The sequence below is a fragment of the Sylvia atricapilla genome, chromosome Z (assembly GCF_009819655.1).
Source record: "Sylvia atricapilla isolate bSylAtr1 chromosome Z, bSylAtr1.pri, whole genome shotgun sequence".
Taxonomy (NCBI): domain Eukaryota; kingdom Metazoa; phylum Chordata; class Aves; order Passeriformes; family Sylviidae; genus Sylvia; species Sylvia atricapilla.
This window is the reverse complement of record NC_089174.1, coordinates 50,326,599-50,350,260: the sequence shown is the minus strand read 5'-3', so window position 1 is coordinate 50,350,260 and position 23,662 is coordinate 50,326,599. Positions and strand designations below refer to the sequence as shown.

The window sequence follows — 23,662 nt, the reverse complement described above, 5'->3', positions numbered from 1 at the left end:
ACCCAATCCAGCCTGACCTTGAACACTGCCAAGGTTGAGGCATCTATGAGTGACCTCTTCCAGTGCCTCACTACCTTCACTAATGAATTTCTTCCTAATAATTCATCTAAGCCTACTTTTGATTTGAAGCCATTAACCACTTGTCCTATCACTATACTTAGAATACTAAGAATACTGAGAATACTGTGTAGCCAAATATCAAAAGATGTTTCTGTGTGCCATTTTTTTTTCTGTAACTGCATAGGGACATTACAACTTTCTTTATAAAAGGTGTACATGAACAAATGTATTTATCTTAGATTGCAGGAAGCTAAGTGCTTAATTCTGTAAGAGCCTGAGCGTTTTGTGCCTCTGGAGTATAAGGAAAGCTATCTTGAAGGTACTCAGTGGTTATGGAAACCAGTTCTTAGAACACAGAATTCCTCATAAGTACAGACAAGAAAGTGGCATATCATGTTCCTGAAGGCTCAGAGAATAGTGTAAGGAGGACAGGGAAGCAAAACAAGTACCATCTGAATTCTTTTAATGTGAAAAACAGGTTTCTGCATCTTTTAAGAGATCAGTTGCGGATGGAATAACTGGAGACTCTGTATTACAGTAAAGCTGTAGTAATTTTCTGTAATCACTATCTCATAATTTTAACTTCTTTTTATTTGATTCAGTTGAACTCTTTCTTTTCACCAAGCTGAGCTTCTGCAGAGACTAGTAAATACTTTGTCAAAGGTATGCTTTTAAAAATGTAGAAATTTAAGCTTTTATCATTTAATTCAGACAGTTTGGCATTGCCTCATTTTCCATCAACTTCAGTGTGTCACGTAGTCTCAGAAGCTCACCAGAAGAGTGATCTTGCTGATCTTACTGTGCTGAGCATTGGGACTGGGAAAGAGACTGTGGTTTTGTGGATTAAGTGCCAGAAGTTTTGATGTGTGCTTAGTTAATATTGTCAGTGATGCTCTGATGTGTTTTTTCAGGCCAAACAGATAGAGCTACAGTTCACTGTTGGTGAAGCTATTACCAGTGCTGCTGTTGGAACCAGTTCAGTGGCTGCACGGGATGCATGGATGGTCACAGAGGAGGAATATATCCCTCCTTCAGGTAGGCCTTCCTAATGTAGGGGCTGGGTTGGGAAATATTCGGACTAACACTTGGCTCCAAGCTACATTTCTGTGGTGTTTGGTTTGTAACAGAACATGCAAGAGAGGTTTTGTGTTTGTGGTTATATACAGGTTGTTTTACCTCTTCATGTCCATCTGCTCAGAGGGCAGAAGGCTATGCATTGGCTGTTTAAATAGCTTCTTATGTAATTCACTGCCACTTCTCTCTGTTTGAGGGTTTTTTTTATTTTCTGTTTGCCATGTTGAGTTAGTTTGGGGTTTTTAATGCACTTATCTTTTAAAATACCATTTTGAAGCCTGAACAGGAAAATAGGGTTATAAAATCAAATTGCAGGTGTTTTCCAAGAACTTCAAGTGAGACAATTAAGTGAAATTTATGCGCAGTAAATGCAGAAATTCTGTTTAAGGACTGAAGTTCTATACTCATTGAAACAAAAGTGTGACAGAAGACTAGCTTCAAATCAGGCGACTGTAAATGTCAGTCTCCGACCTGCAAACACATGTTTTAATTTTGTGAAGGTGGTCTTAGATGTGTAGTGTACACAAAGCTGAGCATGTGGTAGAAATGGAACCCTGCCGTTACTCCAGAAACTGAGAGTCCTAACAAAAAACCGTAAGTTTTGCCCTGAGTCTTAGGCAATGTGAATGGGTGAATGGTACCTCTTCTTGGCCACAGGCTCTGAAACATGTTCATGAAGGGTTAGGAGGATATTCTGTATTTCTATTGTTTATTCTACTATTATTGCTTTTCCAGTGACTCCAGTGATTTCCTAAATAAGCAGAGATTAAGGTGTCCTCTGAGTACTCTAGAGTTCATTAGGTTTTTCATTATTTTCATTTAAATGGGTGTGGACAGTTCTCAAAGTTCCTCTCTTCCACCTTTACTTTTTTCATATAGATTTAAAAGTGAATGATGTCGTGCCCTGGGTCCTAGACCTTATTTTAAACAAGCACATCATTAGTCCCAACCCACATGTGAGGCAGGCAGCTTGCGTCTGGCTTCTGTCATTGGTGAAGAAGCTGAGCACCCACAAAGCAATTAAGGTAAGAAATATAGCTTTTCCTAACACTGGCTTTTTGTCCCTATTCTTGATTCTCACCTTGTTTCTGTCCCTTCCTTCCCCTTCACTTCTGTTTCCTCTTTTCTCCCCATGCTGGTATAGTCTTGACTGAGGGCTTCTTGAGACATGACCTATCTTGTTTCTAGAGGAACAGACTATCTGGCATATGAACAAGGGTGAAGATGTCACCTTTGTAAACATCTGACTTCATCCAAGTCAGAGTAAGCTCAATGTAAATAGCTATTGTAAGATGAAGTAGCACTACATCTTCTCTTGGGAAGAAGAGTTTGGTATCTGTATAGTCTTTAGAATTTATATTGGGAAAATATTTAAGAGAGGTCTAGGAGGGGAAGAAGAAGGAGAACAAAACTTAACTTGTTTCACAGTGTTTTATCTTTAGTACGTAGGAGCAGTTATGATGTGCTTCATGTACTGTATTTTTGGTATGCTTTATGAACCTTATAAATTGCTTGTCCATGATGAGAGAATGTGAAAAATCTATACAAGGACTAAATAAAACATTCCCAACCAAAATGTCCTCTATCTTCATAGAGGTAGTATGGACTGTAAGGGGACCAGGTAACCATTTTGTACTCTCCAGGTATTGACAAAGAGCTTTGGGACAAGCTGCTTAGCGACTGTAAGCTTTTATATATAAGACACTGCCACATATTGCACTCATTTATTCAGTGCGCCTTGTAAGGAGGTGACAAAACTCAACAATTTGGGGATGGAGAAAGCCCTATCTGGCTGCAAGCCAGATTGATTATGCATTGCTGCCTTGTATTAAACAAGGAAAATAAAATATGTGGTTTACTAATGCACGGTATATGTACATGGTGGGCTGGACAATTAATTGTTACATTCTGTGAGTGCCAGTCAGGCTGTTACTTGCCTGTCTGGAAAGAAGGGCAGCTCTTGTCATAAATGTGACTCAAACGGGCAACTCCATTGTTACTGTTTATTTGTTAGAAACTTGTTTGGGGACCAAACGAAGGATCCAAAATAATGCCCTTTTGTCTCATCTTACAGTCTCATCTCAAGGATATTCAAAGTGCATTTGTTTCAATTCTGTCAGATAGTGATGGTAAGTACTGTTGCATCTTAAAGAGTTATGTCTTTTTTTGGGCATTTAGTAGACTGGAGAGAATCTTTCAACAGGCAGAGAATCAACTATACTCTGTCAGTCAGCATTAAAAGATTACTGTAGAAACTTCCCATTTCTTATGTTAGTAGGAATGATTTCTTTTCTAGGCATCATGTGCATAGATAAGAAGCACAGCTTTTCTGTGCATTTGGCTAAAAAGTACACTCCATTTGCCCCTTCAGGCTGTAGTAACAGAAGTGGTGTTACTTCTGCTCTGTTTTGGGCAGCAGGATGTATTCATTGCCACTTGATTCATCACAGAGTTCTGCATGGACAGACAGTTCTTCAAGCTAGTACATTTTGGCTTGCAGTTCTGCCCATTGCAGACAGTGGAAAGAGTGGTGTCCAGCAGCCTATGCACAGCTCACTGAAGTTTTAGACAATATTACCATGAATGATTTCAGGTGCAGCTAGCATGTCAGAATACCTATGACATGGAGCTCTTGGAACTCTTTCTTCTGTTTCAAAACTTGCAGTAACAAGTAATAATTGTGTGATGATGTCACCTAATTTGAAGGGGTTTAGACCTTGAGAACAAATTGCAGCTTCAGAATGCAAAGTTTGTGTCATGACAGACTAGATTTGCACTTAAATGGGGAGCTGAGAAGTGCAGCACAGAGCTGTGTTTGCTATGGCCTGATTTTGGCTGAACCTTTCTTTTGAAATTTGTCTACTGCTTAGTTACATGCATATCTTGAATTTTGCACGGCAAAATCTCTTGCAGAGCTTAGTCAAGATGTTGCTTCAAAAGGTCTTGGGCTGATATATGAACTAGGAAGTGAACATGACCAGCAAGAGCTAGTCACTACGCTTGTTGATACCCTAATGACTGGCAAAAGGTACAGTGAACTCAGAACACACTGAGAGAGTACTCTGAGTTATGTGTCTCAGAATAAAAATATTACTTTTTTGTGTGTGGAATGAGAAGTTTTGGGGCCAAGGGCAAGCCAATGTCCATTCACAGAGAGTCAAACTGGGACATTTCATAAATCAGCTTAGACTATTTTGTGACTGAAGTTGTTCTGTTTTTGTTCCATTCAACAAAGCTTCAAAATAATATGTCAGTCCTGATTCAAGCAGTTCAAATGAGTTGGGATTTGGTTACATTTGCTACTTGCTGCGTTGTGTAATTGCAGAGAACAGTGACCACTTGCAGCAACTCCACACATTGTGAATGTTGCAGAAGTGATAACTTGCTTGTGCTGAAAAGCACCTTTTGCTAAAGAAGTGTTGTTAATGGTTGCTTGTCAGCTTTAGTACGAAAAATGCTGGTCTTACAAGACTCATGGCTAGACATCATGTTGGTCAATATTGGAAATGCTCTTTAATAGACTTCTCCTGTCTAACCTGGAATAGGTTTGGCCACTGGGTGGTAAAAACCTAGGCTTGGAGTATAGGGATTCAGTGGTGTTAAGTGGGAAGAAATAAGATGAATGGAAATGGTATTTTTCATTTTGAAGTAGGGATTCACTGTCCATGATATGGCTTATGTCTGGACAGAACTAAAAAGTCATTCAGTATTTTGATTTTCTGCCTTTGCACAGTGAAACTCACTTGCTGCAATGTATGCTTAACATTACATGTGATACAGGTTAGTGACATTCTTTGCAGTGTGTATAGCTTTGCACACCTATATGTTTTTTGTGGGATTGGAGCTGAAAAAAATGTGAAGTTCCTGAGTTAATAAAGCAAAATTACCTGTTCTGTAGTGCATAGTGTATTCAAAGGTAGAGTTTGGTAACACTAATACTGGACCTCTTGTCTATCAGAGCCAAACATGAGATGACTGGAGAAACTGTGGTATTTCAGGGAGGTCTGAGTAAAACTCCAGATGGGTAAGTTTACTGATAGCCTCTGACAGACACACAGTCAGTGCTGAAACAGAATTCCCTAAAAAGTCTGCTTCCTGACCTTTTGTTCCTTCTTGTTCTCTAAGTTACCATAACTATTTCTGTGAAATACAGATGTGCTACTCCCCTTTCTCTGTCTGCTTTAGGATGTGAATTGAAAATAGCTTTGGGTGTTGTAGCATTTGCCTACCTAGAAATAATGACACTGATTTCCTTTCTGCTTTTCAAAGTCAAGGTCTTTCTACCTACAAGGAGCTTTGTTCACTGGCTAGTGACCTCAATCAGCCAGACCTGGTATACAAATTCATGAATCTGGCCAACCATCATGCCATGTGGAATTCTCGGAAGGTAACGCTCTGCTTTCATACAACTTCCGTTCCCACTGTGAACTCTGGAAGCAAAAGTCCATTTCTTATTCCTGGTTATATGGCTTTATGAATAGCTGCATGTAGAGGGTGTTGATGCTTTGGTATCAGTCCAAGGCAAATTTAGCAGGCTGAGAAAAAAATTCAGGATTACTTGAAATTCTTATAACAAAACTTTGGTATCAGAATGTTCATATAATCCTACATTTCCTTCTGAATCTGACATCCTTCTATTTTTTTGAATGTGCCTAGAAAGCCAGTCTTTAATGTGTTCAAACCGTGATAGTGTTTTGAAAACTGGATGAATTTTTGGATGCAAAGGAAAGTGGTCTTTGTTATCTAAGGAGGCAGAGCAAAAAGTAATCTTTTTAGCAAGTTGCTAAAAAGCACTGTTGTCGAAAGTATCCCTTTTTAACTCAAGTTTTGATATTTAAAAGCAGCTGGGAGCTTTAGCAAAGCCAAAATACTATTGAATCTACTTCCAAGGGAAAAAAGGAGCATTATAAGTTTGAAGATTTAGGTGTACTATTCACAGCTTTGATGTGGAGACTCTTCACTGGCTTTACAGAAGCATGGAAGAACTTGTTTTGCGTCTTGACAGCACCACTTAGTGCAAAAAACAAGTCCCACCTTCAACTATTACCCAGAGTTTCACAATTCAGCACATATCTCAAGACCTCTCTCAGCCCTATGACTCCAAAAGCAGAGGAGCATGGTTAGGCTCCTGACCCTTGTGGAATTTCACCATCCAGGATGAATCAAGAAAATCCACTCAGAAGGTGTGGGCTGAGCTTTGACATTTGAAGAATTTGCAGAATCTTTTAAGTTGAAGGAGACATCTGGAGATCTGTTCTCTAAACCCCCCACAAGAGCTAAATGGAGCATGCTGTTCAGGGCCTTGGAGGCAATGTCTTGCTTTTCGTTATACTTTCTGCAACTTCCTGCTTTTCATGGCAGTAGTCCTAACTGAAAATGTGTCTTCATTGCTGTTTTCTAGATTAACCCAAACAACACATCCTGTCCTGGGAAGTCCCTAGTGTGGGGTTTTGAGTGGCAGCTTTTGACACTGCAAGTCAAAAAACATGCAGTCATTAAAGGCAGTCACTGCACTGCCTTCATTGAGTAATTTCTTCTTGGGCTATCCTGCCAAATCCCATGGGACTTCACAGGCATAATTTCCACTGTATTAGAAGTGACAGTGAAACTGATGGTGTTGGAGAAAGAAAAGATCATAGAAGAATACTTGAGTTTAAAGTAAATATGGACAGGTGCAAAATAGAATCCCCAGAAATTTCAGATTTTCGAAATAAGGTGGAGTTAGTTTTTCAGTTCCTAAGTTACTGTAATTCTTCTAAATCAGCAGAGTTATAAGGAAGCAGTGGCCCACCCTCACCAGTTTTGCAAAGAAAGAATCTCTTTTGGAAGAATGTATTTGAATATCTTCATAGTTTTAATTCACCAGTACTACTTCTGCAAATGAGATCAATCAGTATCTTGAAATAAAGGTTGGAAGAAAGTTTTGAAGTAGTATGTTGTCTGCTGAGTGTGATTGAATGCTTGAGATCATTGTGGTACTGTAGCAGTGAGGCTGGGCTAAATCTATTACCATTCTAGACCTTTTGATTTGGTCTAAATCTGAACCATGTCAGTCAACTTTGCCTCTGACCGTGGTGTGCCCATGAGCAATAACTGAGTGAATGAACAATGTTTCAGCACATACTACTTTGTTGTCATTTCAGGGAGCAGCTTTTGGTTTCAATGTAATAGCTGCCAAGGCTGGAGAGCAGCTGGCTCCATTTTTGCCCCAGCTTCTTCCCCGGCTCTACCGTTACCAGTTTGATCCCAACCTGGGCATTCGACAGGCAATGACCAGCATTTGGAATGCACTCGTCACTGACAAGTCAATGGTGAGTGTACAGCAAAATGTGGCGAGGGACTTTGCTGCCAGCCAGCAGGGTAATGGAGATTCTCATGGGACACATGCATTTTATGAACGGAGGGGCAGTGCAGAAAGAGGTATTACACTGAAAATGAGATGTTTGAATCCATGGATGAGCTTGGAGCTTGCACAGAGGTTTTACATTGTCTCTCATGTGAAAGGATATTGCAGACCTTGTTAAAAATTTATGAGTTACTTAAAATTAAAATTTATGAGTTACTTAAAATGAGGTCCTTCCACTTTGATATTGCTTTGATACTGCTTATGAGAAGCTTTTCAGGAATCATTATGGTCTAAGATACCTTCCTAAAGGAAGAGCATCTAAATGCAGATCCTCAGTTTTAAAGTGGGAGGAATCCCATGGTTGGAGGCTATGCCATCAGTTTGTGGAGAACGTCTGTATTTCTAGAATAAGTGATTTTCATAAGATGTCCTTGATCTGTTTCTACAAGGGTTGGAATTGGGTTTGCATTTTTTTCTTGTAGGAAAGCTGATCTTAATGTGAAGTCATTCACTCTGATTCGTCATCAAAGCACAACAGTTTCTTGAGTAAATACATGTTTAGTGTTGCATTTTAACAGTTCATCTGATAAATGCCTTAGGGGGCTTTTCTTGTTGCATCTTTCACAATGTTAAGCACGTGAGCAGTGCAGAGAAAGGCATGTCTAAAGCAGAGTTGGAGAAAGTTTGCACAGCACTGGCAAGCATTAGTTCATCTGATATGGTGAAAGCGTGTTGTATTATCCAAAAGGACTCTTTTTTTACAGACTACTCGACAAGGATGCATAGATGTGCTTGTTTCATGACTTTTCCTTTTTATAATTATAGGTTGATAAGTACATGAAGGAAATTCTTGAGGATTTGGTCAGTAACTTAACCAGCAGTCTGTGGAGGATCAGAGAATCAAGGTATTGCTAGGAAAAATATTAGATTTGTCTTTGAACTGAGTTCTTTTCTCTTGTTCACCATAAACTTGTTAACCTGAAGAAGTTGAGAGGGAAAAGAGGACCATATTCTTTCATCAGGATAGAGCCCGCCCTTGTAGCTTGCCCTTGAAAGTATGATACAATCCTGAAACTATTTGCCTGAAATTTTTTATTGCATGTAGCTTTACACCAAACATTTTCTGCAGAATGAGTTTTCTGCTTACTAGTTCTTGTCTGTCCTTGAATCTTAAATAGTGCTTTCTCGTAGAAAACCGTGTCAATCTGACAGTTATGTACTTGGCAGCAGGATGCCATTTTTAATAAACTGCTTTTTGTTTTTAATGGCTTGTAGCTATGCTGTGTTGAAAACCTCTGTTTTCATTTCAATTCCATACTTTATACTATTTTGGTTTCTTATCATATGCTTAAAGAAAAGAAGACTAAAACCGTTTTGTCACTGGAATGTTTGCAGTCGCAGTTTTCTGCAGCCTTTTTCACCTCCTGTCACCTGTCTCAGGTTTTACCTGAGCAACTGAGCATTTTTGTCTGTGCTAAAGGAGACATTCTTGTGACAGAGTAGATTTAGCATTTGGGGAAAGTAAGGAGTGTGAAACAGTTCTCATTTATATGAACTATTTATTTATATTTATAGTCCTATCTGTATATATACACCTATATCAAGTAAGAACACTGTGTGAAAGAAATAAAATTCCCTGTTTGCAGTTGTCTGGCACTAAATGACTTACTAAGGGGAAGACCTTTGGATGACATCATAGACAAGCTTCCAGAGATCTGGGATGTCCTGTTCAGAGTACAAGATGACATTAAGGTAATGGAACTGAGAACTGAATAGGAGTCTTCAACAAACAGTACAGTGATCAAGCTCTGAGCTGTTTAAAGAGAGATTCTCTGACAAGTCAACTTGAAGCCAATAGGAGTTTTGAGTATTAAGCAGACTAGAAATTCATGCTCCTTGAAAGTAAAATTTCCATGCCACCTTGGAAATTCTCTTTAAGTTTGAAGTGCTGGGTTTCAATCCTACTGTGCTTATTCTAGATGATTTGAGATTTTTCCTTAATATAAACAAATTCCTGAGTAGTTGCTTAACTTTTGAATATAGAAACATTTATTATGGGCTGCTAGTGTGCTGAACTGATATATGATGTGCTGAACTTGGATGTATGACGTCAGAGTCTTTGGGTCCTTTCAGGTTTCAGCTCTGTCAATATGTTGATTGTACCAGATACTCAAATAAACCAAAGACAAAATTTCTTTTAACGATGTTCTGATATTTTCTTCTAAAGATACTGCTACTTTATATTAAGTATTAGACATGAAGATAGCCTTGTCTATTCTAGTGTTAATGCTTATCAGTTAATAATTCTAGAAGAATAAAAATAACAGAAATAATTGTTGACTTCATTTTTAGGAGACTGTGCGAAAGGCAGCAGAACTAGCCCTAAAAACTTTGAGCAAGGTAAAACTCGACAGTATTGTCATATGCACATAATGACAAGACATGTATGGTTTTGATGTCAGGAGTGACCATAGACTGTATTTACTATAGACTGTTGTCTTCAGAGGATCTCTAGTGTAAGATCTAGTTGTGAAAGACTGAACAGCCTCCTAGAAGGCAATCATCATAATCACCGCATACTCCTCTGTATTTTTATTGATGCTAGTGAAGTCCTGCTGATGGAGGGTAAAGCAATGTTAAGTAAGGGCTGTAGTTGGGAGGATATAATTAACTGTGTTTTCTGCATCTGATGTTGCTTTTTCTTTGCTTGGATGTGGAATTTAAGTAAACTTACTGTAACTTCAATAGTTTACCAAGACTGACTGATCTAGTTGACCAAGCTTGGCGGTACTGGGATGAAACAGAGTAATTGTGTATGGACTTCTCTGTGATGCTGTAGCTGACATGGTTTTATGGGTGGAGTAAACATATATCACTTGATATTTTGTTTGGTAATCCTCTAAAAACATCACATTGGTGGCAGTGGATCTAAAGTGCTGTATTTGAGATTACAGTCTTCATAGTGCATGACATTTTAATGCTGCAAGTGAGGATCTGGTCCCAAAGTGTTATTGGGAAATGTTGCAGTTGCAGAATCTGTTCTTGTTTGGGGCTTACTGCTCTGCTCTGTGGAATGCTTGAGTCCCTGTGGCTGAGATAGGCTGTCCTTCAGCTGAGAGGGCTGTTTGGTTCATCTGTTCATCCAGATTCAAGTCAAAGCCTGCTAGGCTCTGAATTTGCCTTTTGTGAAAGTGGACTATAGTTGAAACTCCTTTTAGGGATGACTCTTACAGCTTCACTACCTTGTGGAGGGAAGATGACGTTGAAACAGAGCCTGGGTTTGGCGATGAGCACTTTGTCTAGTCGCTGTTAGCTTCTTCTGTCTGAAGGAGAATATGCTTTAATATAATCTGAGGGGGAGGTTTGTACATGTTTGCAGCACTGATTCTCACCTGTCCCCCAGGTCTGTGTGAAAATGTGTGACCCCTCTAAAGGAGCAGCAGGTCAGAAGACGGTAGCTGTGTTGCTCCCTTGCCTCCTAGACAAAGGAATAGTAAGCACAGTTGCTGAAGTCCGGTCTCTCAGGTTAGTTTTGCACCATGTAAGTTCTCTGGTGGTTGGGTCATGATTTGTCCCAATGATATTAAACGTACTCAGCTAAGTTGCAGAATGTTTTTTGCGTTTGAAGTGACAAGTTGCTCCCCAGAAGAGCTTTCTTGCTAAGTTATTTTTTTCACACAGTTTAAATAGCAGCGCTGAGAACTCTGCCTGTCTTTTGGGAGTATGTGGCCTCTCTGCAATGCCCAGATTCAGTTCCCAGCAGGAGATTCTTTTCTCTCTGTACAAATGGCAGGCTGATCCAGAAGCAGTGTGCCATGCTAAGTCTGTCCTTTGGGCCTGGCATATCTGGACTGCTTGCAAACAAATAGTTTCATGGTTCTTCAAACAGCCATGTCTGATTTCGCAAGTGCTTGTGAATATTGACAGTTCACATCCCAGATGTGACTGCATTTGGTCACACTGTTCAAATACATTTTATATCTTGTCCCTTGATGTGTTGGGACTTAATATGCTTGTCAGTTTACAATCTTGTTTATTCTTTCTTTTGACTGAGGGATAAAAAATATGGAAAATTCAGAGTTGGAGGGTAGCTAGGTGGTCTTCACAAAAATAATTATTAGGAAAGCTAGAAGGCTTCAAACAAGAGAATATTTCTTGTACATTTTTCATTCCTTTTGAAGATACCAAAACCCTTTGTCAAAAAGGGTTTTGCAGCATGAGAGATGTGATCAGTCTGAAACTGACTAGTAGGGTTTTAATAGATAATTGTAACTTGTCTTTTCTTGGGTGGAGACAGTGAATGTCTCAGGGTGACTTTGCCCAGTGCTTGTTTAAAACATCAGGGTCTGTTATTTCTTCCCACATCTGTCTGCAATACTGTCTCTTTGCCCACTCCCTTTGTGATTCCAGGGCCAAAGGAAACAGTTTCTGGCCAAAATATATATAACATCTCTTGGAAGCTCAGGGCTAGGGAATAATTTTGTTTAAGCAAAAGTTAAACGTGGTTTTGTTTGAAGGAATGTTTATATTGGATCTGGATTACAGTAGATCAGAGAGGCTTTTCAGATCAGTCTCTGTGTATCACTGTTGACCTTGTTTTCAATCTTCTTCCAGCATTAACACTCTTGTGAAGATCAGTAAAAGTGCTGGGTCTATGCTGAAACCTCATGCACCAAAACTTATCCCAGCCCTGTTGGAATCCTTGAGTGTGCTGGAGCCCCAAGTCCTCAATTATTTGAGCCTTTCTGCAACAGATCAAGAGAAAGTAAGTGCAGCTATAACGAGGAAGGATAAACACAGCACAGATAACAAAGATTTAATCTTCATTCAGTGAACAGAAAAACAGCAGATTGGTAGAGAGGTGTTCAAAAAGCAAAGATAAATAGCTAGTAAGTTACTGAAAAGCTAGGTCACAGAATATGGGCTGGGTGAATCTGAGAGTATTTTTGAATGATCGGGTTTATTTTTATTCTCTAGACTGCTGTAAGTTTCTAAAACTGAAGAGCAATCTTAGTAATCTGTTCTTAAATGTCACTGCTGTTTTTCTCAAGGGATGAATTTCAGGACTTCATATAACTTAGATTGGAAGATGTGCCATAGCCCTGTGGGCTGGAGGTGGATGTTGTCAGCACCATGTCCTTTTATTGTTAAAGTACCATATTAATCAATCACAGTCTTCTTGGGAAAATGGTTGAAACCCGTTGATAGGTAGAAATTTAGCTAATTTTGTTGTGGGAGGGAAGAGGCTCAATTAGATTAGCCCTTTGCGAGTGAAAAGGGAGTGAACAATGTGAGCAGTAGTCCAGTGTGAGATTTTATCTCTTCCCTATGCCCTCCGCCTTGTTTTCTCCTCCTCTCTCCCTCCCTCTAGAACATTCATAGTATGTAGGCATAATAGCTTTTTCTATGCACCTGAAGAAGATTTTAGTGTAATGTAGTGAGTTACAGCTGATGTTGTTGCCCTTTCTACTGTTTTCATGTTTTGTTTACACTTGGATTTGTTTGGTGTTTTTTCCTGGTTGTTTTTTTTTTTTAAAGACTGCAATGGATAGTGCCAGACTTAGTGCTGTCAAGTCATCGCCCATGATGGAAACCATTAACATGGTAAGTATTGATTTCATCAAAGTTCCAGTGTAAGGTATGTTGTAGAAGAACAGGAATTAAACTGGAAGCTTTATAGAATACCTCTTCAGGGTTCATTTTCTAATCATATCTCTATGTGGCTGGCTGTCCACTTCCTTTTTCATGTACAGACTTCTCATCGTGCCACCAGTGCTTGCCCCTCAGATCAGCTGTGAATAACTTTGGCTCCATTTGGAGTCACATAGATTGCATCTTCATCTGAAGACCTGCCTGCCTTGATGAGGAGGGCATCCTTCAAGTGCTTTTCTTTGGATGGGGGCTTAGCTGGTTCTGGGTTATTGCTAGCATTTCTCTTAATCTCTGGCCCACAACTCCAAAACCAGCTTTTCACCTGGGCCTTCAATTGATGATAGTCATTGTTGGTAAGGCATAAATGCTGTTGAACTGTTGCCTTATGGTGCCTTGGATATTCCTGTCTGGGCCTTGCCCGTACTTTCATGGTGGAAATACATATTTAGAGAAAATTATTAAATCACTGGAAACGCTGGCAGCAAGTGGTGTTTGGCACCGCAATTTCCTGCTGATGGAGGAGGAGTTGCTGATGCCCAGATGCTGTGGTGTGGGATCTGTCCTGGCAGAACTCCCTGTTCTCTGTAGGGAACTGTCCCTTCCCAAAAAACCACCCTTCTTTTCTGCTCAGGCATTGCACACAGCCAGGGGCATGCAAGCAGGTAGAAAATGTGAGGGTTGAGTAAGTTTTGGTGGCTACCAGAGCAATTTATTGTTTCTGCGACCTACAGAAAAACAGAAAGAGCAAGCCCTCCTGTACATAAAAATGTGTGGAGTTGAGTTTTGGTGTCAGGTGAAGTGGGTTCTATTAATAGAGTATAAAGCAGTTGGGAATGAAAGGCTCCATGTAAAAGTGTACTTGCTGCAGGCTGTAGCAGCTGCTGCCATCCCTCCAGGCCATGCTCTACCCTGCCAGCCCTGGGCGAGCAGCTGTGGTGCCTTGACCATTGATTGGGATTTTTTGGGGTAGGGGAGAGATAGTTCATAATTACTTCTCTGGAGTATTGTGAAGATGTCCTAGCTTATGAGACTCCTTTATATTCTGGGGCTAGCTGGGAGATTATATGGGTGATTTCCTTCACCATACCAGTGATGGAGGGGGAAGTAACAGTTGATCTGACCTGGGAAGTATACCTTTAGTATATGATCTTTGAATTTGATAGAGAATGGTTCTCCTCTCTACAGACAGCATGTTACACAGAGTGCTGGTAACATGAGGCTTTCTATTTTGTCCAGTGGCATTTTAGGCATAGCAGCTTAAAAATTATACTAATTTTGTGCATCCATTTTGTACCTTTATGTCATTTATGCCACTTGTTTGTCTTGACCTGTTTAAAAACTGTCTTGACTTGTTTCATGTCATTGTCTAGTTTGGGTATGTTATTGCTTCCTGGTTTCAGAGAGTTGAGGAAATGTTGGGTTTTGTCCTAAGATGCAAATGCCTTTGCATCTCGTTCTCACTAGTGTGTTAGTTTCAGGCTTCCTGAAGAGTTGCGTGTAGGAGCACATCAGTTTGAGAAAATGCTAGTTTTAGCAAGGTCAGCTCAGCTGGAAAGTGAGACACAAGAATCTTTATGTGGTAGAATCCATGTTAGCTTTTTCTCATCATGCAGCAAAGTCTTGTGATTCAGCTGAGAACCAGCCAGCACTGCTGAGGCAGCCTCTGCTAGAAATACATCAACTTCAAGTCTGCCATCATGACTCTTTTTTTAAATTTATTTTTCTTTCTTTCTGTTTTTTTCTCTCTCCCTGTCTCTTGCCTTTCTCTAGAGCTTGCAGTATTTGGATGTTTCTGTCCTCAGTGAGTTGGTCCCTCGGCTGTGTGAACTGATCAAAAGTGGCATTGGCCTTGGCACAAAGGTATGTCTGTGGTTTTAATAGTTCTTTCAGAAATGAAGAAGGGAATATAGAGCAGTGTCAATAAATGGTTCCTTTGACTGTGTCTTTTGAAGCAACAGCTTGAGTTCTAACATACTGCAGTCATTTGACATCTGAGTCCCACTCCACAACATCAATCTTCTGAATGTGTGCTGCCCTAACCTCTGCTAGGCTACATGGCTGCTGTGCTTTGTGACACATTAGTTCAAAAGGTTGTCCCTGATTGCTGCAAATTTTCTAGGATCATCTATTCTGAGTGTGGGTCATTTTCTGCTTCCTATTTCAGTTCTTGTCATTCATGTTTTGCAAACCTTTGCTGCTTCTATTTTTATTGCTCTTGGATTATGAGAATAGAAGTGAGTGGGTGTAGATCATGCCTCACAAGTGCAGGTAGCACCACAGCAAGTATTAACAATAATAACCAGCAGCAATTACTGTTTTATCTTACGTTTGTTTTCCCTTGCAAACTTCCAGGGGGGCTGTGCCAGTGTAATTGTGTCATTAACCACACAGTGCCCTCAAGACTTAACACCTTATTCAGGTAAGATTTCTCTCTTAGTATCGGGTTTTAAAGGTGCTTTTTGTTGCTGTGGTGTTTCTTCTTTAGCACAAAAATTATCCTTACATGTGTATTTTTATCAGAGAGCTGTTTGAAATTACCTTTTTTGTTTGAGATTGGCATGCTTGGAGTAGGTTCAGTACCTCACCAAATTGGAAGAGGTGGAGGAAGGAGTTGAGGGAATTCACTAGCACTGAGCAAGAATAGGCAAAAATATTTTTTTACTTTTTTGGTGCAGTCTAATACTGCCTATGTTAGTGCAGCACTATCAATATGCACTTGTTCCTTCAACTTGAGCTATGGGTGGACCGTGAACAGCAACTGTGTTTCATTTGGTCTCTCCTGATAGTAGAAAGAGCTTCGCCTTTCTGTTGCAAAATGGAAATTAGTCTGAAAGCATGATCAACTGGAATGCTTGCATATAGGAGCATTTTCAGTCAAGGTGTAAAAACCGCTAGTACTAGCTTAAACATAAGGACTTACAGACTTACAACCCCACATGCATGGAATGAGGAAAAAAGCATAAATTCATGCAGTCTAATTTTCATTAGACTGTATGTAATTACAATTGCAGGTTATCATAATTCTTGCCATAGCAATAAAACATGACGCTTTTGATAAAGTAAAGTCTCTTCCAACAGGCAAACTTATGAGTGCTTTACTTAGTGGCCTGACTGATCGCAACAGTGTGGTACAAAAGTCTTTTGCCTTTGCTATGGGGCATCTAGTGAGGGTGAGTTGGCCTTTAAGTTTTATTTTGTTTCTTCATTGGTTGTCTTCTTTGAAGCATTTGAATAATTTCATTCTCTTCTTTGTTACAGACTTCCCGGGACAGTAGCACTGAGAAGCTGCTGCACAAGCTCAACAGCTGGTACATGGAGAAGGAAGGTACATTGCTTTTCATTCATTTACAGCATACAGTGCAGAAAAAGTTCCTGGTGATAGCAAAAGTAAAGAAACATTTCTGTATTGTGATGTTTGGTTTCACTGGCTGAATAATTCCTATACAATGTTACACAATACCGTGCATTACTCTGCTTTCCAAGAGGCAAACCAACCAGTTAAAAGGATAATCCTGCTTCCCAGTCATAGTATGCTTGTTTTGCTCTTTCAGAGCCAGTTTACAGAGCAGGCTGTGCTTTAACTGTGCATGCTATGGGACGCTACAGCCCAGATGTACTGAAGAACCATGCCAAGCAGGTGGTGCCCTTGGCTTTTCTTGGAATGCATGAAATTCCTGAAGAAGAAAAGGGAGAGAAGGAAAATTCTACTTTGTGGACTGAAGTTTGGCAGGAAAATGTACCAGGTATGTTGTGTTAAGAATAGTGAAACCTTCTGGGAATCATGGGACAAGAAACAGCATACTTTCTGGAATTTCATTTTGCAAATAGGGAATTCTCATGGTAAGAGATTTGGGAAGCTTGTTCCCATTTTCTTCCTTGCTCTAGATTTCTTGTATGAAGATTACCTTCTCTGGCTATTTAAAATAATTACAGGGGCATTGATCACAAGGATGGACAGGCACAGTACAGGTATTTTAATATTGTAATACACTGATTGCCATTGTAGTATGGCCCTGATGATACAGATAACTAGCCATCTTTGGAAATTTTGATGCCAGCCTTTAGGGGCTGCTGCACACTTCAAAGTTACAGGGGCTTTGGTGTTTCTCTCTTGTTGGTAATACCTGCAGTTTTAGCTTCAATGAATAAATCTGTGCTATAGAAGTGAACTTCTTTCTATAGAAGAAAATCTGGATCCATTATAGTATTGTTTTACTGACACTGCTAGATTTCAGATCTGGTTACTCAGTCACCAGATGATTTTTATGGAGTCTGAGAAAGGAGCTGAAAAAGGTTTTTTAGTAACTTGTTCTTGGAAGAAAAAAAAATAAGAGATGTTATATTCCTTGGAAACAGACTAACACAACGCCTGCTATACAGAAGGACTAAAATGAGCTCTGTGTCTAAATACACAACAAAAACTTTTTTTGAAACTTTTAGAAAACAATTTAGAAGCTTTTAGAAAACAATTCATCTTCATCCAGGCTGAGAGGAATTCTTCACACTTCACAAAGGCCTGAAGTAGACCTTTCTCATTTGTCTCATAGCCAAAAATCCCAAAGATCTGTAACTGGTTGGGTTTTTGTTTTTTCAGGATAAGACTGGCCTTGTTTGTTGATGGTGTTTTTTGTTGTGTTATTTTGGGTTTTTTTTTTTTTAGTAAGATCAAAGGTTTTTTTGTTTTGTAGCAAAATTAGTTTTTTCCTCCATTTCACATGCAGGTACTCAGGGTGGGATCAGACTGTATTTGCAGGAGTTGATATCCATCACCCAGAAGGCTCTGCAGTCCCAGTCCTGGAAGATGAAGGCTCAGGGAGCAGCTGCCATGGCATCAATTGCCAAACAGACAGGCTCCCTTGTACCACCACATCTGGGAATGGTGCTCTCTGCACTGCTGCAAGGCCTGCCAGGGAGAACCTGGACTGGGAAGGTAAAGAGGGAATTGTCACTTCATAGTTTACTATGAGCCCAGCAGCATGCCGCCCTTGAGCCAGGAAATGCAATGTTTTCTGCTGCAGAGCAGCATGATAAGACTGCAGATGCGGGGAGTTTGCATTTTATCCTACATTTAGTAGATACAGAAATGACTGGGAAGATAGGTAGATGAAATTCAGACTGCCTTAGGAGTTGGGTGACCACTTTGACTAATTCCACTGCACCATTCCTAGCCTGGAGGGATAATAGCGTATGCTCAGAGGTGCTGCAAGATCTCTTTCTGCTGTCAGTTCCATGCAGATTGAAAGCTAAGTCCTCTGCAGGAGGTGTAGTAGGAGATAGAGAGACATTGCCTCTCCAAACTGATGTCACAGGCATGTTTCTCCACTGCCCCTTGTAGAATATCACAAAGGTTTGCCCTGTGCAGTAAGGACTGTGCGTTTGGCTGTGTGGCACTTCTCAGTGATGTCTCTTCTGTCATTGCAGGAGGAGCTGCTAAAGGCCATTGCCAGTGTTGTTTCTGCATGCAGGTAAGTGGCTTGAATGAGGTAGTACCCTCAGGATCTGAGATATCAAAAGGGAGGTTGTTATACAGTGTTACTGCATGTAGGGTAGTAAGGAGATTCTAGAAAGTTTGTCATCATTCTGATCTCCTATCAGCATGTGAGGAGCAAGTGATGTTTCAGAGAGATCTGCAGAAGTAAATGGTTGATTTAGAGAGGAAGAGGAGGATGTTGAGAGGCCACAATTGCTAAGAGGAAAGCAGAGACTAAGGAGGAAGATGGAGACCTTAAATGGGAAAAGGAGGAAGAGGTAGAAGAGTAGTAGCAGGAGCAAGTGCCTTGGAAGAATATGAGAAAAGAAAATAAAACAGGGAGAATGCACAAGGAGTGAGAAAGAGCTCCCCATTGTAACTTAGTGGTAGGCAGCCGAGTGCCTGGACAAAAGAATTAATTCCTCTCTGGGAACAGTGGGTTTTGGGAAGAGATTAACATGATGGTGTCCATGTGCCTTGCATTTCAGTTCAGAGCTGCAGAAGTCAGTGCCTGGTCAGCCCACCATCACAGATGTCATCCAGGCTCTCCTGAAAGAATGTCGTAAAGAAAACCTGAAGTATAAGATGGTGGCACTGCGCTGTGCAGCTGGGGTGCTGCAGGCAACAAAGGAAGATCGGTTCCAGGAACTTGCTGATATCACCTTTCCCATGATAAAGAAGGTCACAGCTCAACTTCTTGAGTTTTCTCTCTTTAAAAGCAGAACACCCAAGTGGTGACAGTCCCAGTGACGCTGGCTGCGTGCCAGGCTTCTGCCCAGAGGGCTGATGATGTGAGGGACTTCCCACACTCAGCCGGTCTCTGGTAGGGGCTGAATATCAGACAGTTGGTGAGCCCTGGGGTGGTTCTACCTGTGTTGCCCAAATTCTGAGTTAGCCCAACTGATCTCTAGACAGAGTTCTGCCTGGAATGTCCACTACTGCCCTGTTACCACTTGAAAAGTTTAATTCCCAGCTGCTCTACTGGCAGCAAAAGGCTCCTGGGAAGCTGTTTAGAGGGCTTAGTATCAGCAGAGCCTTGCAGCTCTGCAAGTGGGACTCATGTAGCACAGGCACACGAGTGTTTGGGTGCCAGGCCGCAGAGCCCACTGTGCCCCTTTGCAGGCTGCCAACAGTGCCAGAGCTGTGCACGAGGGCTGGTATGTGCAGACTGCAGGGGAAGACTGAGCTGCACTGCCCTGTGTGCCTAGCCTGCCCTCCTTCTGTCAGTCACACCTTCCCCCATGATCTCTGCAGAACTCTCTGGAGAGCATGGGAGCAGCTTTTACAAAGCATGATGAAGAGGATGATGACATGAGGGAGAAAGAGGTTCAGATGGAGTCCCTGATTTGTGCCTTTGAGACCCTGGGCAAAGCCTGGCCAAGGAGCCCGGAGACACAGTGTAAGTCAGCTGATGACATGCAGAACAAACTATCTTATCTTAAAATAAAAAGTGGAAGAAGGGAAGGACCTGGAGATCACATGCACGGTGCAAAGAGTGCAGGAGAAGATGCAGGATCTCAGTGCAGGCAGCTTGTAATGGTCTTCAGTGAGAAAGCTGCCCCGACAGCTTTCCTGCAAAATAACTCATCCTTGAGAAAAATCTTTACTGTTGTCTTAAATTCACTTCACCAAAATATTCTAAGTTTATAGATATGCAGGATGAGTGAGGTGGCTTGCCTAATGAAAAGAAGCCTAACTCTGCTGCTCATGTTCACATTTGCATTGAAGCTGGTACAAGGTGGAAGAATTGGGAATACCTGGAGATGGATGGGAAAAGGTTGCTTTTATTAGCATGCCAGAGTATGTAATGCAGCTGTTTTGGCTGCCAGCATTTCTAATGAGTGAGTTGATGTGAAGATTTTTAGGGTCACTCATTACAGGATGTTGACTTGGTCATATGCAGTAGTTAGCTTGCTGTCATTTGTTAAGGAGCACTTTGGAGACAGACCAGTAAGTGTTTCCTTCTGCATTTCCCTGTGGCAACATAGTGATGTCCTTATTTTCCTATAAGTTGTTATTTTCCTATAGGTTGTTATCGCCAAGAGTTTTGCAAGTTAATGTGTGACCGTCTGAAACTCAGCACATGGAAGGTGCAGCTTGGAGTGCTACAAGCCATGAATGCCTACTTTCAAGGGTAATTCTTCTTTCTGCAATCTAGTTCAGTGATTTGTCTTCTTCTTTTTGCTTTAAACTGTTTCATGAACTTAATGACACTTAATTCTTGACAAAGTTGAGCAGACTTCTGTCCCAGTGATGCAGGGTGCCTGACTGTTTTTGCATTTGACAGGCTAATGCTGTTTGATGAAGAGCACTCTGACCCTGTGGCTTTAACAGAAATACTGATGGAAACCTGTTCCTCTATCACGCATTCTTTAGGTAAATGGACTTCTTCTGGTTTGTGATGGATGATGAATTGCTTGTTAATACCACTGTCCTCTGGGGGGTTGTGTGGTAGAGGAAATGCAGAATTAACAGAAGTTAATTAACAGAATTAATTAACAGAATTAATTAACAGAAGTTAATTCCTTGCACTGCACTGTGATTATTGTGAAGTTACAACATTCAAGACAGTACTATGCAGTTCACAGAGAAGTGCATTCCCTCTGGTGCAAGAGAGCTCTGCAAGGGGAGGGAGAGGCAGACAGTACACCATGCAACCTCTCAGAACACAAGCTATTCCTGATTTAATGAAACGCAAACTTTTCTCTGCCATCATTCAGATGTCTTAGATACATATGCATTATGTATCCAAGATTATAGTATCCAAAAAGTACCCCAAATTTTCTCAGATAGCTGGGGCATGAAACTCCAAGGCTTAGAGGCTCTACTGAAGCAGGACACCCATATATAAGTGCTGCTTATGTCATGTTGACAGTCATGGGCCTCTTTGTTACTTTGGCAGGGTTCCCACTTGTCCTGTGACTGTAACAGTGCCCCATATCTCACACCTGCATGTGGTCTTGTTTCTAATATGCCTGAAAACATCACCTACTTTAGTGCTAGCTACCAATTCAGAGACCCCTTTGGAGAAAGCTTCTTTCAGGTATCAGTACTCATGGAATGAGGACTAGGGTACTCACCTTAGTAAGATTTTAGCTCAGAGACTAAGTAACTTTCTGTGACAAGCTTGTGCTTGATGGCTGGCATGGGGTTTATGTATCCTCACTCATTGCTACTTGTGAACATTTGCATGGTCTCTATCCAGTAGGACTAGCTAGAACATTCTGTTACGCACAGAAGTTGTCTGCCATCGCCCTACAGCTATGGCAGCATTTTGTTCCTTGTTGGAATATATAAGCGCAGTAGCTTAGTGGTAATGGCACAAGGTTTAGTTGACTTGTCAGCCTCCCGTTGTTGACTTTCTGCCCTTCAAATGTGCCTGTTGTTCAAGTGGGCACTGCAGTCTGACAGCACAAACGAGCTCAGTGAACTGTGCTAACAAAAGTGGTCTGAAGATCACAGAGGTGACTGCTTTTTGTAAGGTTAGTTAATTTGGTTCTCAATGTGGTTTTGGGTTTTCTTGTCTGTTGTTTTCTTTAAATCCCTTAGAAAACAAAAGCTACACATCCATAAGAACAGAAGCTTTGTCTGTGATACAGCTGCTGCTCACCAAACTACAAGGTGAGATGTTTTACTTACCACCTGGAAGAGCCATTGCTTGGTAAAGATGGCACCTGGCTGTATGGCCTGGAACTCGAGAGGGACGGCCTTACCTTCTGCTTGCAGCACTGGGCAATACAGGGGAAGCTTGGATTTGGAAGTAGGAGAGGCCTTGAAGTAACCAAGGCTAATATCAAATTCTAAAGTACTGTTGGATATTCCTTTGGTGAGGAAAACGTTCAGCAAGGAGGGTCTCACATGGAGCTCACAGATTTGTCTCAGCAGATCTGAGTTAAATTTAGGCTCCACAGAGGGGATGCTCCTCTTAGTATGAAAGAGTGATTGTTAACCTTTTCAATGTCAAGTTTGGTTTCTCATTATTATTTAGTATTCAAGCCTTGCAGAACTGACTTCATAGGATGAGGTCTTCTTAGGTCTCAGGTTTGTAAGTGTCTGCAGTTGTTATGTAGCAAATTTTTTCCTTGCGTTTCTGGTTTGCATTTCATGTTTCCTTTATTCTGGCAAAAGTATTACATGCCTCTTTCATGAGCCGGTTGCAACATGGGAAATGTGGTTTTTCACGCCCTTGTGTTCACATGTTGCAGGCTTAGACAATGACACCTGGTCTAGAGAGATGAACTCCCTGGCAGGAGGCATCACATGCACCTGAGCATCCAGGTGAATCTGAGTTCCCCTGGAAGCGCAGTATGGATGTGAGTGAAAGGTTGAAGCAAGTAATTCTTTTAGCCTGTCTGAGGAAAGCAGTGTGCTTTTGGAATTTTTTTGTTTTGTTTTCTGGTGTTCATGTCCAATGTCTGTCTGTTTTTATCTACGCAGAAGCTCAACAGTGGCAAAGCCTGACACAAGAAAGCAGAGAGCACCTCATTCATTCGTTGTCTACGATGACATCAGATAGCAGACCTGAGCTACAAGAGAGGGCATTTGTGTTGAAGAAAACACTTGAAAATCTTGACTAAGTTGTAAAACATAAATTTCAAAGTGCCATGTAAAACAAAAACAAAAAAGTGCAGTGGTCTGAAAAACAAGCAGGGAAATGAAGATTACTCTGCAGGATGCATCATTCCTGGCCAAAATTAAAAATGCCTTAAATTCTTTTCCCCATTAATATTATTTTTACTCTTAAGCTGATTGTTAGTTGTTTTATCAGCAAATACCTCTATCTGCCCTAGAATGTTTGAGTGTGCAACATAAAAGCAAGGGCGAGTTTGGGTTTTTTTTTTTGTTTGTTTGTTTGTTTTGGTGGTTTTTTTTTTTTTTTGTTTTTTTTTTTTTAATTGTCCACTGAAGAATGTTACTCAGACCCCCTTTCTCCTTCAAAAAAACTGTTGAATATCCACCAGCACAGAAAGTGAAAAGCATATTTAGTTTTCACATTTATTTGTATGTAGAGATCTGTTAACTGGTGTCTACTCCAGTAGTGCTGGTGTTCATTATCTGTA

The 23,662-nt window shown here is 40.7% G+C and overlaps 1 protein-coding gene across 2 annotated transcripts in view; it reads left to right on the top strand.

Moving 5' to 3' along the window:
- The window catches only part of ECPAS (Ecm29 proteasome adaptor and scaffold), a 57,770-nt gene extending 34,331 nt beyond the window's left edge, over nt 1-23,439 (top strand). For both annotated transcript variants that reach the window (XM_066339064.1, XM_066339063.1), the window contains 26 exons: nt 972-1,095; nt 2,014-2,159; nt 3,209-3,263; nt 4,048-4,162; nt 5,093-5,158; nt 5,404-5,521; nt 7,278-7,445; nt 8,306-8,385; nt 9,127-9,232; nt 9,833-9,880; nt 10,884-11,005; nt 12,095-12,245; nt 13,019-13,084; nt 14,903-14,992; nt 15,485-15,551; nt 16,211-16,302; nt 16,391-16,457; nt 16,684-16,875; nt 17,854-18,062; nt 18,554-18,597; nt 19,091-19,283; nt 19,857-20,001; nt 20,631-20,736; nt 20,890-20,978; nt 22,152-22,223; nt 23,040-23,439. In XM_066339064.1, coding sequence (XP_066195161.1) covers nt 972-1,095; nt 2,014-2,159; nt 3,209-3,263; nt 4,048-4,162; nt 5,093-5,158; nt 5,404-5,521; nt 7,278-7,445; nt 8,306-8,385; nt 9,127-9,232; nt 9,833-9,880; nt 10,884-11,005; nt 12,095-12,245; nt 13,019-13,084; nt 14,903-14,992; nt 15,485-15,551; nt 16,211-16,302; nt 16,391-16,457; nt 16,684-16,875; nt 17,854-18,062; nt 18,554-18,597; nt 19,091-19,283; nt 19,857-20,001; nt 20,631-20,736; nt 20,890-20,978; nt 22,152-22,223; nt 23,040-23,179 — 2,871 coding nt within the window. In that variant the 3' untranslated portion in view covers nt 23,180-23,439. The remainder of the gene's footprint in view (nt 1-971; nt 1,096-2,013; nt 2,160-3,208; nt 3,264-4,047; nt 4,163-5,092; nt 5,159-5,403; nt 5,522-7,277; nt 7,446-8,305; nt 8,386-9,126; nt 9,233-9,832; nt 9,881-10,883; nt 11,006-12,094; nt 12,246-13,018; nt 13,085-14,902; nt 14,993-15,484; nt 15,552-16,210; nt 16,303-16,390; nt 16,458-16,683; nt 16,876-17,853; nt 18,063-18,553; nt 18,598-19,090; nt 19,284-19,856; nt 20,002-20,630; nt 20,737-20,889; nt 20,979-22,151; nt 22,224-23,039) is intronic.
- Nucleotides 23,440-23,662: the final 223 nt, after the last annotated feature.